The sequence below is a fragment of the Benincasa hispida genome, chromosome 1 (assembly GCF_009727055.1).
Source record: "Benincasa hispida cultivar B227 chromosome 1, ASM972705v1, whole genome shotgun sequence".
NCBI lineage: Eukaryota > Viridiplantae > Streptophyta > Magnoliopsida > Cucurbitales > Cucurbitaceae > Benincasa > Benincasa hispida.
In genome coordinates this window covers 36063737-36080288 of record NC_052349.1, presented here as the reverse complement: position 1 = coordinate 36080288, position 16552 = coordinate 36063737, and the positions used below count along the sequence as shown (strand labels likewise).

The 16552-nt window shown below is 38.2% G+C and overlaps 1 protein-coding gene across 1 annotated transcript; it reads right to left on the bottom strand.

Moving 5' to 3' along the window:
* Window positions 1-13599: 13599 nt before the first annotated feature.
* Window positions 13600-15523, bottom strand: LOC120070225. Its single transcript, XM_039022104.1, has one exon. The coding sequence runs from the start codon at window positions 15316-15318 to the stop codon at window positions 13738-13740; it is 1581 nt and encodes a 526-aa protein (XP_038878032.1). The 5' UTR covers window positions 15319-15523; the 3' UTR covers window positions 13600-13737.
* Between the last annotated feature and the right edge of the window lie 1029 nt (window positions 15524-16552).

The following is a 16552-nucleotide window of genomic DNA, read 5'->3' as shown; positions in this document are numbered from 1 at the left end:
CCCTTGATGCACCGCGAAGTGTTCGTAATGCATATGAGGTGTGGATGAAGGCTAATTCATTGGCCCAAATTCACATATTGGCTAGCATACCTGATGCTTTGGCCAAAAGGGTTGAGAACAAGGTCATTGCACGTAAGATCATGGATTTTTCAAGAATTGATTGAACGTCAGTTCTATTTTTTTTACACAAAGGGATGGATGACAATACGAGTAGTGTCAGTTTCCAAGTTAAACTCGAGGAAGAGAAAGCAAATGTTGCTGACTCTGTTGAAGTTCATCGACGAGAAGTGTTCTCTGACATGGAACTTGGAGCTTATTTAGGTTCTGATACTGATCCCACTACTCTCCAAAAGAGGAGGATGTCTAAAGACAGTAAATATGATTTAATTGTCTTGGAGACGTGTTTGGTAGAGAATGATGATTCTACCTGGATCTTTGATTCAGGTGCTACTAAACACGCCAGTTCCTCTTACCAAAGATTCAGTTCCTGGCAAACGTTGCCACTTGGAGAGATGACTCTTCGAGTCGGTGCTGGTGAGGTTGTTTTAGTTGTTGCTGTAGGCAAGCTGAAGTTATTTTTGGACAAGAAATGTTATCTGTTACTGGATAATGTTTTTGTAGTTCCTCATATCAAGAGGAAATTAATCTCGGTATCTTGTCTCATTGAAAAAATTTTTATTGTCTCCTTTTCTGAGAGTAAAGTGTTTATTTTCAAGAATGGAATGGAGATTGGTTTTGGTTCAATAGAAAGTAACTTATATGTATTAAGGTCGTTAGTCTTAAAAGCCTTGTTTAATACTAAAATATACAGTACGGAAACAACAGCTAAAAGACCAAAGGTTTCTCCTAAGGAAATCACCCATATTTGGCATATAAGGTTAGGTCACATCAACCTCAATAGGATTGAGCAGTTGGTGAAATGTGGACTTCTAAAGAGTTTAGAAGAAAACTCTTTGTCGGTGTGTAAATCATGCCTTAAAGGCAAGATGACCAAGCGACTTTTTACTGGAAAGAGTTACATAGCCAAGGAAACCTTGAAGCTTGTACATTCTGGCCTCTGTGGTCCGATGAGTGTTAAGGCTTGAGGTGGGTATAAATATTTCATCTCTTTCATAGATGATTATTCAAGGTATGGGTATCTCTACCTAATACAATGTAAGTCTGTAGCCCTTGACAAGTTTAAGGAGTGTAAGACTGAACTTGAAAACTTGTTAGGTAAGAAGATAAAAATACTACGATCTGATCTGATGGAGAGTATATAGACCTCCAATTCCATAACTATATGTTAGAACATGGGATTACGTCCCAACTCTCGGCTCCAGGTACACCTCGGCAGAATGGTGCATCAGAAAGGAGAAACATAACCTTGTTGGACATGGTTCGATGATGAGCTATGCTCATCTTCCAGACTCATTTTGGGGTTTTGCAGTGGAGACTACATGTTACATTCTGAACAACATTCCCTCGAAAAGTGTTTCTGAAAAACATTTTGAGCTATGAAGAGGCTGTAAATGTAATTTACGCCACTTCAGGATTTGGGGGTGTCCGACCCACGTGCTTGTGACTATCCTGAAGAAGTTGAAACCACGTTTGAAAGTTTGCCTCTTTGTAGGCTACCCCAAGGAAACAAGTGGTGGATATTTCTATGATCAGAGTGAGAACAAAGTGTTTATCTCTACAAATGTTATCTTCTTGGAAGAAGACCACATCAGGGATTATAAACCATGAAGTAAGCTTGTTTTATGTGAGATTTCTAGTGAGACTGAGACTACTGAGGGTTCAACAAGAGTTGTTGAACAGACTGACAAATCAACAAGAGTTGTTGAGGTTGGTACATCTAGTCAACCAGCTCAAGAGAGATTGTCTTGACGTAATGGTAGGGTTATGAACCCACCGGATCGCTATATGGATTTGAATGAAGCCCAAAACGTCATTTCTAATGATGGGGTCGAGGATCCATTGTATTTTAAGCAAACAATGAAGGATGTTGACCAAGATGGGTGGATTAAGGCTATGAACCAAGAAATGAAGTCTATGTACTTCAATAAAGTTTGGGAGCTTGTGGATCAACCTGATGGGGTAAAACCTATAGGGTGTAAGTGGATCTATAAGTGAAAATGAGGTGTAGATGAAAAGGTGCAAATATTTAAGGCTAAACTCGTGGCCAAGGATTATACCCAGGTCGAGGGAGTGGAGTATGAGGAAACTTTCTCACATGGTCATGTTCAAGTCTATCAGGATACTCCTGTCCATAGCCACATTTTATGATTATGAGATATGGCAAATGGACGTCAAGATTGTCTTTCTTAATGGTAATCTTGAGGAGACCATCTATATGGCTCAACTAGAGGGGTTCGTAGTTCCAAATCAAGAGCAAAGATTTTGCAAGCTTAATGGTCTATTTATGGGCTGAAACAAGCGTTTAGATCGTGGAACATTAGATTTGACAATACGGTCAAATCATTTGGCTTTGATCAGAACGTTGATGAGCCTTGTGTTTACAAAAAGAACATCAATAGCTCAGTAGCTTTTCTGGTACTGTATGTGGATGATATCCTACTCATTGGGAATGATGTAGGGTTTCTGACTGACATTAAGAAGTGGTTAGTTGTCCAGTTCAAAATGAAATATTTGGGTGAGGCATAGTATGTTCTAGGAATCCAGATCATTCGGGATCGTAAGAACAAGAGGTTAGCCCTGTCTCAGGCATCATACATCGTTCAAATGTTGATCAGGTACAGGATGCAGGATTCGAAGAGGGGGTTGTTACCCTTCAGGCATGGAATCATTTTGTCTAAGGATCAATGTCCTAAGATACCTCAAGAGGTTGAAGAGATGAGACGGATTCCCTATGCTTCAGCTATTGGAAGCTTAATGATGCAATGTTGTGTGCCAGACCCGACATTCGCTATGCAGTAGGGATTGTCATCGTTATCAATCCAATCTAGGATTAGATCATTGGACGACAGTCAAGACGATCCTCAAATATCTTCAGAGGTCGAGGGACTACATGCTCGTGTATGAAGATAAGAATCTGATCCTTATAGAATATACAGGCTTTGACTTTCAGAGTGATAGAGATTGACGTAAATTGACATTGGGATCAATGTTCACTCTGAATGAAGGGGTTGTAGTGTGGTGAAGCATCAAGCAAGAATGCATTGCGGACTCCAGTATGGAAGTCAAATATATAGCTGCTTGTGAAGCAGCTAAGGAGGCTATTTAGCTGAGGAAATTCTTTACAGATTTGGAAGTTTTTCCAAATATGGATTTGCCAATCACTCTTTATTGTGTAACAGCGAGACTGTGGCAAATTCAAAGGAACCTCGAAGTGATCATCGAGGCAAACATATCAAACGAAAATACCACTTGATCAGGGAGATTGTGCATCGCGGTGATATAATAGTCACGAAGATCGTGTCCGAGCACAACATTGCTGATCTGTTTACAAAGGCTCTCATGGTTAAAGTGTTTGAGGGTCATCTAGAGAGTCTAGGTCTACGGGACATGCAACATCTTGTCTAGGGCAAGTGGGAGATGATACTGGGGTTGGGAGATGATACGGGGTATAGAGTATACCCTAGTTTATTGTATATTGTACTTGTAATTTTTCATGTATTGTACATTAGTCTCCCAAGGCATTAGGACAAGTGGGAGATTGTTGGGATTGGTGTCCTAATTCTCCCGGAGTCTCGTAGTTTGTAAACTGTACATATTGTTATGAATAAAATAAGAGTTATTTTATTTGGCATTTACTCATACCCAATAAACAAAGCTCTATGGTTATTGTATGTAAACTAAAGCATGTATATAAGATATACAAGTGGATCATGCCTTAAGTGATAACCTAAAAAGGTCTGTAGTATAAGGATTAAGGAGGGATACCTGATCCTGGTGACACTATGAATACGGCCCACTTTGTAGAAGTTTGCAAGTGTTGTGAACTACTACAGATGGTTGATCCTGACCATTCATGTGGAGACATGCGAGCGGGAGTATCCTATCTAAAGAGTTTGTATAAGACCAGACTATGAGATGACTAGTCTCTTTATATAACATCATAAAATACTTGAGACTTACATCTCACCTAAACAACCATAGGTGACATGACCTCAATCCTGAGTGTTTTGGGAACTCCTACCTTTGAAGCGGTCTTTTGATTAGTATGGGTGAGAATGGCCAGATTACCAACTCAATATGTCTACCTTATTGAGGATTTGTCTGATTTGGGAGCTAGGAACTCAGTTACATAAGATGGAATTCACTCCTTCTCCGAAGCAGGGGTAAGTAGATAGATTGCTCCCTTAAGGGCTGATTCCGGGTCTTGAACATGGTGGCCACAGCTTCTCTTTGGAAGAAAAGACTCAGTCATAGTAGAACTATAACTTAAGAAGTTAGATGTAACTACAAGGGCATAACAGTTATTGGCCCATGTATACTTACGAGTGATCTGTGAAGAGTTATCGCACTGTTGATTGTTTGGTATGGACACAAAATATGTCTGTAGTAAGGAGAGTGCAGTTGTCAGTCTTTAGTGGAATGTCTGACAGTTAACGGATGGTGGATCCCATGACTAAAGAGTTTTGTCAGTTATTCACGTACCGTTGGAGCTTCAAGCTATAGATCCATAAGGTCCCCTTGGTAGCTCAATGGATTCAAGTTGAGAATCAGTTCTTGGTGTTGCTTTGAAATGTTCAAATTGACAAGAGAAAATTCAATTATATATGATATGATCGGTGTGATGTATGAGATACATCAAGTGGAGGATTAATGTAAATAAGATTTACATTAAGTACCATGAAATAGAAGAAGAGCTATGGTTTATATGTTTCATGAGATGAAATATTAAAACTATAGGTTATAAATATAATATGGTAAGTTGGTTATCATATATATTTATAATAGTATTAATTATTAGATAATTATTTATTTTTCTCTAATAACCAATTAAGTGGGAGGTTATTGGTGGTTTTCATGGTAACCGTGAGATAAAAGAAAAATTGTTTTTCTAAATTTAGAAGATTTTGCAAGAGTTGCTATTCTCGGAAAAACTCACGATATGTTGTCAAGTGGATTTGTTTTCACTAAACGACTAAACGGTCGTGGAGTGACATTATACGATAGTTCACTTAGTTAGTCGTAGCTAAATGATCGCAGGACGTTTGCTATACAATAGCTTGCCTTCATCTAAACGACTGATCATTCGTCTATATGATAGACTTTTTCTCATCTCCCACTTGCTCAATCGTCTACACGATTTTTATTTCTCCGGTCTCTTCCTCTAACCAAATCCACACAGAGCCCACACTTCTGGATTCTCTCACTGAGAATACTAACTTAGCCATTATGGTGGTGTCCTCACTCAACTCAATTGAGTTCGAGGTTTTGGAGGCCGTTCGTTGGGTTCGTGATCTTAGACATCGTTGAGATCGATTTTGTTGTTTGATTGTGCTATGTTGCAGTTGTTGTGTTGGAGTGTTCGTGTCTTGCTACCTTGGAGACTGAATGAGTGTTCGTGATCGAGAGAGTTTGAAGCATGAGTCTTCAAAGGTATGTATTTGTTATCCCTTGATCTTATTGTAAAACATGTAATTTTGTGCATGACCTGTAAGTTTTCGTTTCTTGACTGCAATTGTTAGTGTTCAATTTCAAATAAAATTTGGAACGATCATTCCGCTGCTCATGGAAATCCTCATGTCTGATTTCCTTTAGTAAATTTTTTATTGTATGCATATTTTCTTCTGTAAAATTTTGGTACTCTGTGAAAACAAAATTGTGATCTATCCACGTTTCCGCTCAATGCCTTCACAAATTCCTTCACAAAGTTGATAGAAAAGGTGTTGGCTCTTCAAAACCAAGTACTCAAAATGAAGATGCTTTTGACTCAGAATGGATTGATAATGATGAACAGGTGTCCAGAGAAGATCCTCAGGAATTGAAGAATAAGGATAACATGAGAAATGAGACCAAGAGGAGAGTTAAAAAGAAGGATGTTGTTGCAGTGTCATTGAATGGTATATCTTTTCATGCTGAGGATAGTGCAAAGATGTGGAAGTTTGTGGTCAATAGAAGGATTGTTGTTGAAAGAGATCTTTCTAAACAAGTACACAAGACTGCCTAGAGATTATGGAGTTACTAGTGAAGGTTGATATTGTGCGAATTATTCTGAATCCTGGGTCTTACTATCCACAATTGATGCGTGAGTTTTATGTAACCTACCTCACTAGTTTGATTGCTAAGGCAACCCTTGTTGAGGTTGATGCCCTAAAATCTCGTGTCCTGTAGTTTGTAAACAATTTGTACGAACGCTTGTGATGTATAATATATGATATTTTACTTTATTTCTTGATTTTGCTCAGTTGAATGTTTTATTTGCTTTACCACAAACCAATAAACCTAAAATCCCTAGTTATCTGGATGTAACTTAAGCATGTATATGGTGACATACAAGTAGATCATGTCTTAAGTGATAACCAAAATGGTCTGTAGTATATGGATATAAGAGAGAAACCTTATCCTGATAACGCTACGGATGCGACCCACTTTGTGGAATGGTCACAAGTGTTGTAACTTGTCACAGATGGCCTGATCCTGATCATTCGTGTAGAGGACATGCGAGCGGAGGCGTCTTATACAAAGAGTTTATATAAGACCTGACCATGAAGTGTTAACGTCTCGTTATATAATACTGTTCATGACAGTATCCAAAAGTGGTCCAACTAGGGATTTCCTTCAGACTCCTTACAGGAAAAAAGTGATTGATGTGCTGGCTAATGAGTCAAAAGGAATTGGTGTATTAATACAAAGGCTTTCTGCTCGAAAAGTTGAAATGGATGACATGCTGAATCAGCTTCGTGGTTTCTTGGATGCTCCTGATCAGGGTGTGGACTCTAGTGCACACAATGAGGATGTGATGATGATTGATGGTTGTTTGTCTGTTTCTCCTCTTCATTTCATTGAATCCATTTTTTTTAAGCGTGTCAAAAGGGGAAAAGTAGAATGTGGTTGTTGCTGATTGTTGTTTGGTTGCTTCTGGTTGTTTTTATTCCCCCTTAGGTTGGTTTGTTTGGTTTTGGTGATTTCTATTATTGTTTTGGTGGTGTTGTGGATTGTCTCTCAGACTGTTATGTTTTGTTTCAATAATATTGTGCTACTATACTTCTAACTATGCTCTATTTATTTATGTGTTTGTCACTACTTAAAAAATATAGTCAAATGGAGAGTTTATTATATATTATGTGATTGACAATATTTGTTTAAGTTTCACATATGTTATCTGAGATGTCTCTGTATTGGTGGTTTTCTGGCAAAGGGGTATTTTCCGAAAATGTTGATTCTGCAAAATACTTTTCTTACTGATATTATCTTTCAGCATGTATTATTTGTCGATCTCTTTCATTTTTTATCTAATTCTTTTTCAATCTTTTTATACATTTTGGAGATTTGTATTATTATCACTATTTATCTAATTTATTTTATTTCATTTATTTTTCTGTTTATATTATTATTATTTATATAGTTTATAATTTTTAAAATGTAATATCATTATATAACAATATATCATTGGTATATAAATTGTAACCTTCCGAGTTTAGGTGAATTTAAGTTAATTATCTCAAACTATTGGATTTTTATTTCCCTTTAATTTTGTATTTTGGTTCAAATATAATTAATTCAAATTTTTTGGATAAGGGATTTTAAAAAATTATTTAAGTTGATAAAATATTTGAAATTTGTAAATTTTGATCCGATTTTTTTTTTAAGGCAAAACCCTCTTTCACAACTCACATCCCTCTTTTTCTCTCTCCTCAATTTCTCTTCTACACAAAATAGAATTTATGCCGATAAGGGTGTAGTTCAACTGGCATAGTACACTCTTGTTGTATAGTGTGGTCTGAGGTTCGATTTCTCCCAAAAAAAAAAAAAAAAAAAAAGAAAAGAAAAGAAAGAACCCATGCCCGTTGTCGCTCAAATGCCAACCATTGATCTAGATTCCCCCGACTTCCTTCGCCCGTCCAAGCCCGCCGCTTGACTAGCACCGTCATACATTGTCGGGGCTCTTAGTTGTGGGTAAGAATTGGGTGTTTTTATGAGTTTTTGTTGTAGATTATTGAATACCCATTGCTATATTGGCCTAATTTATGTTTGCTCGTGATGTTAGGATCATCGATTCGAGTATTCGGAGGCCATTAACATACTGTTCCGCAGATTCAAGGTGTTTTTATAAGTTTTTGGTAAGTTTTGTGGGTTCTTGTTTAATTGATCTTGAATGCCTTTTTAAGTTTTGGCCTAAATATTGATTTACCCAACATGTTTGATTTATGAGTTCCTTTTCAACAATTTGCTTGTAATTTTTTACCTTTAAAATACTTTAAATATTGTGTATTTCCATTTGCGTAACCCTCTTTTTAAAATTTTCTTAGTTTGTAAAATTGATTTTCATCGATTTTAGTGTGCATGGATAGTTTTACAAATTGATTTTCATCGATTTTAGGGTGTATGAATAGTTTGGACGATGTTTGTTAATTAATATATTTTTCATTTAAGAAAATTGTTTTACGATTTTTATGATTTAGAAAAAAGATCTATCTTTTCAAATGAAATTTTAAAATTTTCTATTTGTTTTATCGTCCAATATTTCAATTTTCAAGTAACTTAACCTACATTAATTCTATATATATATATATATATATATTATATCCTTTACGCATGTGTATATGTGTGTATGTGTTAGGTCATGATATTTTTCTACTCATCTAAGGAAAAATTTATTGCACATCAAAATCATATAACAATGACAAAAACATTAGTAGATATTTAATCAAAGCATAAAGACAAAATTAAAATCTCTAAAACTATCAAATAACTCAACTAATCAAATTCCAAAAAAATTGAAAATAAAATAGTTCAGATTAAGCAACAATGTAAGGGCTCCAAATATTTAGCGGGACTAATTTTTCAGTTTTTATATATTTATGTTATATTTTGATCCCTATCTATTTTAAAATTAACATTAATTCTTATACTGTATTCTCCACGAACAATGAAACACTTCATGTTTGTTACATGATGATGTAGAATACAAAGTTTTTGTTAAACATAAGTGAAATAAACTACATTCGGTTACAGTTTTTGTTATAAACCTAGTTGCCTTTAAATACTATGTATAACTAATTTTGTGAGAGAGTGAGAGCAATTGTAACTGAGTGATTACACTATCTTGAATAAAGAAAACTCCGTCAGCTTCTCCGTGGACGTAGGCTTCCCTTGGCTGAACCACGTAAACGACCGTATTCATCTTCTTCTTCTTATCGTCTTCCTTTTCCGTATACCCCCCTGACCCAAATGATCGTTTAGCTTTAGTAAACGATCGTCTAGCTTTTACCCAACAATCGTTTAGCTTTTACCCATGATGATCATTTACTTCTGCAAGCCTCATCGTGTAGACGACCATCGTTTAGACGACCATCATCTAGACGACCTTCAGTAAAGCCTCATCGTCTAGACAACTCCTGCCTTATCGTCCTATCGACTCCTGCTTTACCTCCATCGCCTAGACAATCAAAGACTCCTCGCCCTAGCGAATTTCGGCCGCCTCCCGACATTCCTCTATTTTCTTTTCTCTCGATTCTTTCTCTGTGAAAGGAAAAGAAAAGATAAGTCAGTCGAAGGGTTTCTCCAGCGGAAGTTTGTGATTCTAATCTCAGCCATTGAAGTGTAAGGCCGAGATTGTACGTCACAAGGTTTGTACATCCTGCACGCGATCTAGCATTTTTCTGAAGCATCAAGGGGTATCTGATAGTCGTGTAAGGGCCTTCGTTCACTCTCGGCCCGAAAAGACTTTGCAAATCCGTCTTGCGTTCTGCCTGCTTCCGCATTTCAAGCCCAACAAGTGGTATCAAAGCCTACAAAAAAGCTTCAAGATTAGTCAAGATTCAAAGAAGCAATAATCTTGAAGTCTTTTAGTCGAACTTTCAGTTTAGCAATGGCAGTTGCAAGGTACGACATCGAGAAATTTGATGGAAAATGCAACTTTGGTTTGTGGAAGGTCAAAATAAAGGCTATTTTGGGACAACAGAGGGCACACAAGGCCCTTGATGATCCGACAAAGCTACCAAGTGCAGTGACTGAAGAAGAAAAAGAAAATATGGAGTTTACTACTCATGGAACATTCGTTTTGAACTTGTTAGATAATGTCTTACGGCAAGTAATCGATCAGGAGACAACCTACAAGATGTGGAACAAATTAAATGAGCTTTCTGAGACAAGGAATCTGCCTAATAAACTTTTTTTAAGGAAAAGGTTCTTTACATTTAAGATGAATGCATCGAAGTCAGTAACAGAGAACTTAGATGATTTCAAGAGAATTACTACTGAGTTTAAGACTCAAGGAGAAGAAATCGGGGCAGACAATGAAGCATTTGTGCTTCTTAACTCATTGCCAGAATTCTATAGAGAAGTGAAGATAGCCCTGAAGTATGGGAGAGATTCCATTACTACTGATATCATTATTTCTGCTCTTAAAATCAAAGAAATGGAACTCATTACAAGCAAAGAAGAAAAATCTAATGCAGAAGGCTGGTTTGTTAAAGGGAAGTCAAAACAAAATAACAAGGAGAAAGGCAAACAAAGCTCAAATGATGAAGGAGGAAAAGAAAAGTTCAAGGTCAGATGCAAATATTGTAAAAAACTTGGACATTTGATCAAAGATTGCAGAACACTCAAGTGGAAAAATAAGCAGAAAAATAAACAATCTCAGCCACAACCCAAAGTCCAACCAAACTAGTCAGGTGAAGCCTCAGTTTGTGAAGATTCTTACTTTTATTCTGATGCTTTGGCTACATCTAATTACAGGGCAGAAGAAGAAGCAAATAAGAACCTAGATTGGGTTCTAGATTCAGGATGTTCATTCCACATGACACCTCACAAGGGCTGGTTCAGTACCTACAGAGAATTGGATGGAGGTTCAATCTACATGGAAAATAATAACTCATGTCCAGTGGTTGGGATTGGTTCAGTCTCATTGAAGTTAGAAGATGGAACAGTCAAGCTCTTAAGAAATGTCAGACATGTGCCTAAGCTGAAGAGAAATCTAATTTCACTAGGCATGCTTGACTCTATTGGCTGTGAATACTGAGGCAAGGAAAGATACTGTGAAGTGTTGAAAAACAGTAAGTCTGTCCTTAGAGGGGTGAAGATAAATGGAATGTATGTAATGCAAGGTGTTCATCAAGTACACAGCCTTGATTGTGACTCATAATCAGCCTACTGAAGGAGACCTGTGGCACAAAAGACTCTCTCACATCAGTGCCAAAGGTCTACAAGCTCTAGCCAACCAAGGTATTCTACATAAGGGAGCACATCCGAGCCTATCCTTTTGTGAACATTGTGTAATAGGGAAGGCTACTAGGTAGAGCTTTGTAAAGACACAGCACACAACCAAGGTCATCCTTGACTATGTGCATTCAGACTTTGAGTGGTGCCAGGTATTTCCTTACATTTGTTAATGATTACTCAAAAAAGAGTTGGATCTATTTATTTAAATCTAAGGATTTAGTGTTTGAAAAGTTTAAAGAATGGAAAGTGATGGTTGAGAAAATGTCTAACTGTCAGATTAAGTATCTTAGAACAGATAATGGGCTTGAATATTGTGCAGAAGAGTTCAATGTTTATTGCAGACAGCAGGGCATATTAAGACACATGACAGTTAGGTATACACCCCAGCAAAATGGGGTAGCAGAAAGGTTAAACAGAACAGTAATGGAGAGGGTCAGAAGCTTACTATCTGATGCTTTACTACCTGAGAAGTTTTGGGCAGAGGTAGCTTCATATACAGTCTATACACTGAATAGATGCCCTCATGCATCTCTTAACCTTCTAACCCTTGAAGAAAGATGGACCAAGTAGTCACCTAACCTGAATAACCTGAGGGTATTTGGCTGCATTGGCTATGTTCATCAGAGTAAAGGGAAGCTTGCTGCCAGAGCTGTGAAGTGTATGTTTTTGGGCTTCACATAATGTGTTAAAAGGGTTTAGAATGTGGCACCCGATTGAGAAAAGATGCATAACTAGTAGAGATGTATCTTGAAGCAATTATAATTGAGTGATTACACTATCTTGAAGCAATTTTGAATAAAGAAAACTCCGTCAGCTTCTCCGTGGACGTAGGCCTCCCTTGGTCGAACCACGTAAATGATCGTGTTCATCTTCTTCTTCTTATCGTCTTCCTTTTTCGTATACCCCCCGACCCAAACGATCGTTTAGCTTTAGCAAACGATCTTCTAGCTTTTACCCAACGATCGTTTACTTCTGCAAGCCTCATCGTGTAGACGACCTTCAGTAAAGCCTCATCGTTTAGACAACTCCTGCCTTATCGTTCTGTCGACTTTTGCTTTACCTCCATCGCCTAGACGATCGAACACTTCTCTCGCTAGCGAATTCCGGCCGCCTCTTGGCATTCCTCTCTTTTCTTTTCTCTCAATTATTTCTCTGTGAAAGGAAAAGAAAAGATAAGTTAGTCGTAGGGTTTCTTCAGTAGAAGTTTGTGATTCTCCTCTTAACCATTGAAGTGTAAGGCCGAGATCGTACGTCACACGGTTTGTACATCCTGCACGCGACCTAGCGTTTGTCTGAAGCATCGAGGGGTATCCAATAGTCATGTAAGGGCCTTCGTTCACTCTCGGCCCGAAAATACTTTGCAAATCCGTCTTGCATTTTGCCTGCTTCCGCATTTCAAGCCCAACAGTTTTATAATGAATATCTGAGCAAGACTAGATATTCAATTATATTCTTTTAAGATTTAGGATTCAATCATAAAAAACTTTAGAACTTTAATTGTTTTTTGCTATTGGGTTTGAGATGAAGAGAACTTTTGATTAATAAAAACAGGTCATAGATCATGAGCCTAATCTATACTATATAGGTTACAAGAAAAGATTTTTACATCTCCATTTTGTCCTTATATCTTACAAAGCATATATTTTCCTTTTTATATGCATATTTGTATTCATGTCAAAGTAGTTGGATTGTATAAAGCTAAATATCTTTTTAGGATTATTGTATATGCTCATAAATAAGGCTAACTTATCAAATTATTAATTTCAATTAAGAACTTAGTTGAAAGGATGAATGGTTCTTAAATCGAACATAAAATCCATGATGGTCACTTTCATATTCTAAGACAATTCACACTAGAATTAGTTTGATAAAGATTAATCTAATGAATCAATTTAATCATCAAATCTAAAACAAGATTTGAAAAAGACACCACAGGGTTGAATAAACACAAAGTTTTTAATATCATTAATTTAAATTTTGAAGAGCATTATTTATCATTTTAAAGGTCAAATAGACATTTGAAGGCTCTAGAACTCAAAAGTCATTAAAAAAATTAATAAATGAAAATCGTAAAAAACAAGATCTAGAAAATTGAAAGCCAATTGTATACTAATTGAGAAATCAAAATAGAAAACAAAAAATGTAGAAATACTCAAAATAATCTTAAATATCTCCTAAAATAACAAGTTTAATATGCACATATGACAAGATTTAACATCACAAAGTTTAATTTAGTGTACATTTGACAGTAGATTCTTTCCCTTTTTTTTATCTTGCCATCTTCATAAATTTAGGCTCAATAGTTGATAGAAACATTTAAAAGTTGATATAGTATAAGATTTAAAGCAATAGACAATGATGTTATAATTACAATATGATCATATTGGTAGAGTTTGTCTTTCATTTAGTGGGAATTAGAGGCAAATCAACCTCATCACACCACTCCACACACCTTGTTTCAAAATAAGGAATTCTCATCTCATTTGGACAATAACTTAACCAAATTTGGCCTCCAATTCGCCATTTTAATACACTCCCTTCCGTTTCTTTACTCAGCCTCCACCCCACCTCTTCCCCATACTCATCTCCCGCAAAAACCACTCCTCCGGCTTTACTAAATGCCCGGTTCGTTCCACTGTACCGGTTCATAAAACTCTCTCCCACGCCCCCGTCTTCGCCCTTCTCGCTCCCACCGGAATTCTTCTTCGTCGCCACCTCGTTCCCCGTCGTGTTATCGCACAGCACCGCCTCGAACACCGCCGCATTCCCCTCCGCCTCCTGGTCCCACCGCCAATTCCTCATCTTCGTCCTAGTCGAGCTCCTCGACGTCGCCTTCACCGTCGACATTTTCGTTTTTCCAAATCTACCCTTCAAAATCTTCTGCACTTTCACCTCCCGTTCTGCATTCTCCGTCGACCGGCCCAAACTCACTGCCCCGACATAATTTGCTCCGACTTCCGGCCCGACCCAAACCCGAACCCGTGAAACGAAATGCCTCTCCTCTGCATACTCCACGTCATCAACGCTCCCGAGGGCCAGCCTTGCCACGTGGAGTCTAATATTATCGACACGTGTTCCTACGTGAACATAGCCCTCGTGGTACCGGACGGAATATTCTAACTGAACGACCGCCTCAAGCTGCTGGTGGGCCAGAGCGTATCTCAACGCCGATTCTTTCGCTTCGATTAATGGGAACTGATACTTCCGACCACCGCCACCGGCGCGTGTCACTCTCATCCCCATTACCGGCGCGTGGCCTTTCAGAATCCACAACCCGTGCGCCTCCGTCGCGTAGGTGAAACCGAGGCTTCGTTGCGGCGGCGCGTGGGTTAGTGTCTGTAGCCCAACGCCGACTTCTCTGAGGATTAGCCATTTCGCTATCACGTACCCGAGCGTGCGAGTGAAACAGAGCTCAGCATCAACGCCAATGGTGATGAGAAACGTTCGCAATACCGGCGCGTGGTTGGACGACATAGCTTCAAGGTGTGGGGAAAGCAAGTAATTGAAGTAGAAAGAGCCGATTTCAGCAGGGGCGTCACAGGCGCAAACCCAGAAGAGTCGGATGAGGAAAATGAGATTAAAGAAGCCGGAGAAAGATTCCGGCGAGTGAGAGTCCATGATCCATGAAACCGGGTCGGGTTTCAGTTTCTGTAAACGAGAGCGAGGGCAGGTACTCTTCTGCCCGGCAGGTGACCGGGAAATGATTTCTTGAAGGAGTTGAAGAACCAGAGGAAGGAATGGTGTCTCGGACGACAGAGAACAGGCATTCGAGACCCACAAGGTCTTCAGCTCGGTAAATGACGGGAACCCATTAAGTACGACGGCGAAATTAAGAAGTGTATGGGAATCGGCGGCGGTGGAGCGGTGGGCAGTGAGTTGAATCGAGGAATTTCCATGAGTGGCGAGGTTGAAGGTGAAAGCAGAGGAGTGAGTCCAGTCATCGGAGTTGGGGAGGTCAGAAATCCAAGACCAGATATCCATTGTAGTGAGTGAAGAAAAAAACAGAGATGGTGGGGGATTTAAAAAGAAGAATGGGTGATTATCGGAGAGCCAAGATAGAAGAAATGGAAGCCATGGAAATTAAGGGAAGAATTGGTGGTTCATATTGATAGTTGCTGGGACTGTGAACTTGTCAGATTGTGATTTCATGGAAGAATTGAGAGGACAATTAAGAGGAGGGGTTTTGTTTCACTTTCAAGTGCAGAAGAGTCTGAAATTCTTTCTTGGCATGGAAGGGAAATAATTGGGGCCGTAGCTCGAAGGTGACAACGGAAGGTTTGGCGGCTTCCACGTAAAACAAGAAATCTTGCTTGGATGTAAAATTGTGAATCATAAAAATATAATGAGAAATAAGATTTCGAAGAGATGAAAATGTGAATCTTGTCTTTATTAATTGATTTGCATCGTTGATTTTTTGGCTTTATATTTGGAATGGTTAATGTCCGTGAATTATAGTGAAAATTTCCACTTCTCTTGCAAACAATATCTAAGTTATATTTTCTATTTTAATTCTATCAATCTCATATATCAATATGTGTGTTGAACATTGATTCAGACGAGTCCCAAAAACAATACATTGGTCCAAGTCCAAAAAAAATTGAAAGGTGGTATGAGAAAACACGAATCCCAAAAGAAAAGGTCATAGTTTTGGGTCTTGAGTCGAACAATTGAGCCGGTGAATATATACTTAATCGAAAAATAATGGAGCGGAGTTGTCCCCCCCGGCCATGCCACCTCGACCTCCAGAATTATCCTGATATTGTCAAAGTTACACATAATCACAAATAAGTGTAGATAGCCTTATTTGACGACTCCATAAAGGAGGGAGAGTAAATAATCTTCAAATAAGAGTCATGACTTTACTTTTGTGTTTAGATGAGCTATATACTCCATGTACTCATTTAGGCATAAAAGTGTGATAGGTTTGGCAAAAAGTCCTGCTTTACTGATAACTCAAAATAACTCGCAGACAGAAGGGACAAGAAAGGAAACTTCGGGTTTGATTTTATCCGTCCTGGTTCATCCATACATAGCTAGAAAACCTTCCAATAAGAAGAAACTTCCTCTTTGGCTTTGAGCTATACTTGTGCGATGAACCATCACGTTGGTCAACTTGAAAGGTGAGAAATTAGGAGAAACAGGCTTGTAGACACACTCACAAAAGGCCTACAACAATGATGAACATGTGCAAGTTTCCCTCACTAACAATTTCAAC

Bases quoted from the DNA above. Each gene is read 5' to 3' on its own strand.
- LOC120070225 (XM_039022104.1), bottom strand. From the start codon at position 15,318: ATGGATATCTGGTCTTGGATTTCTGACCTCCCCAACTCCGATGACTGG.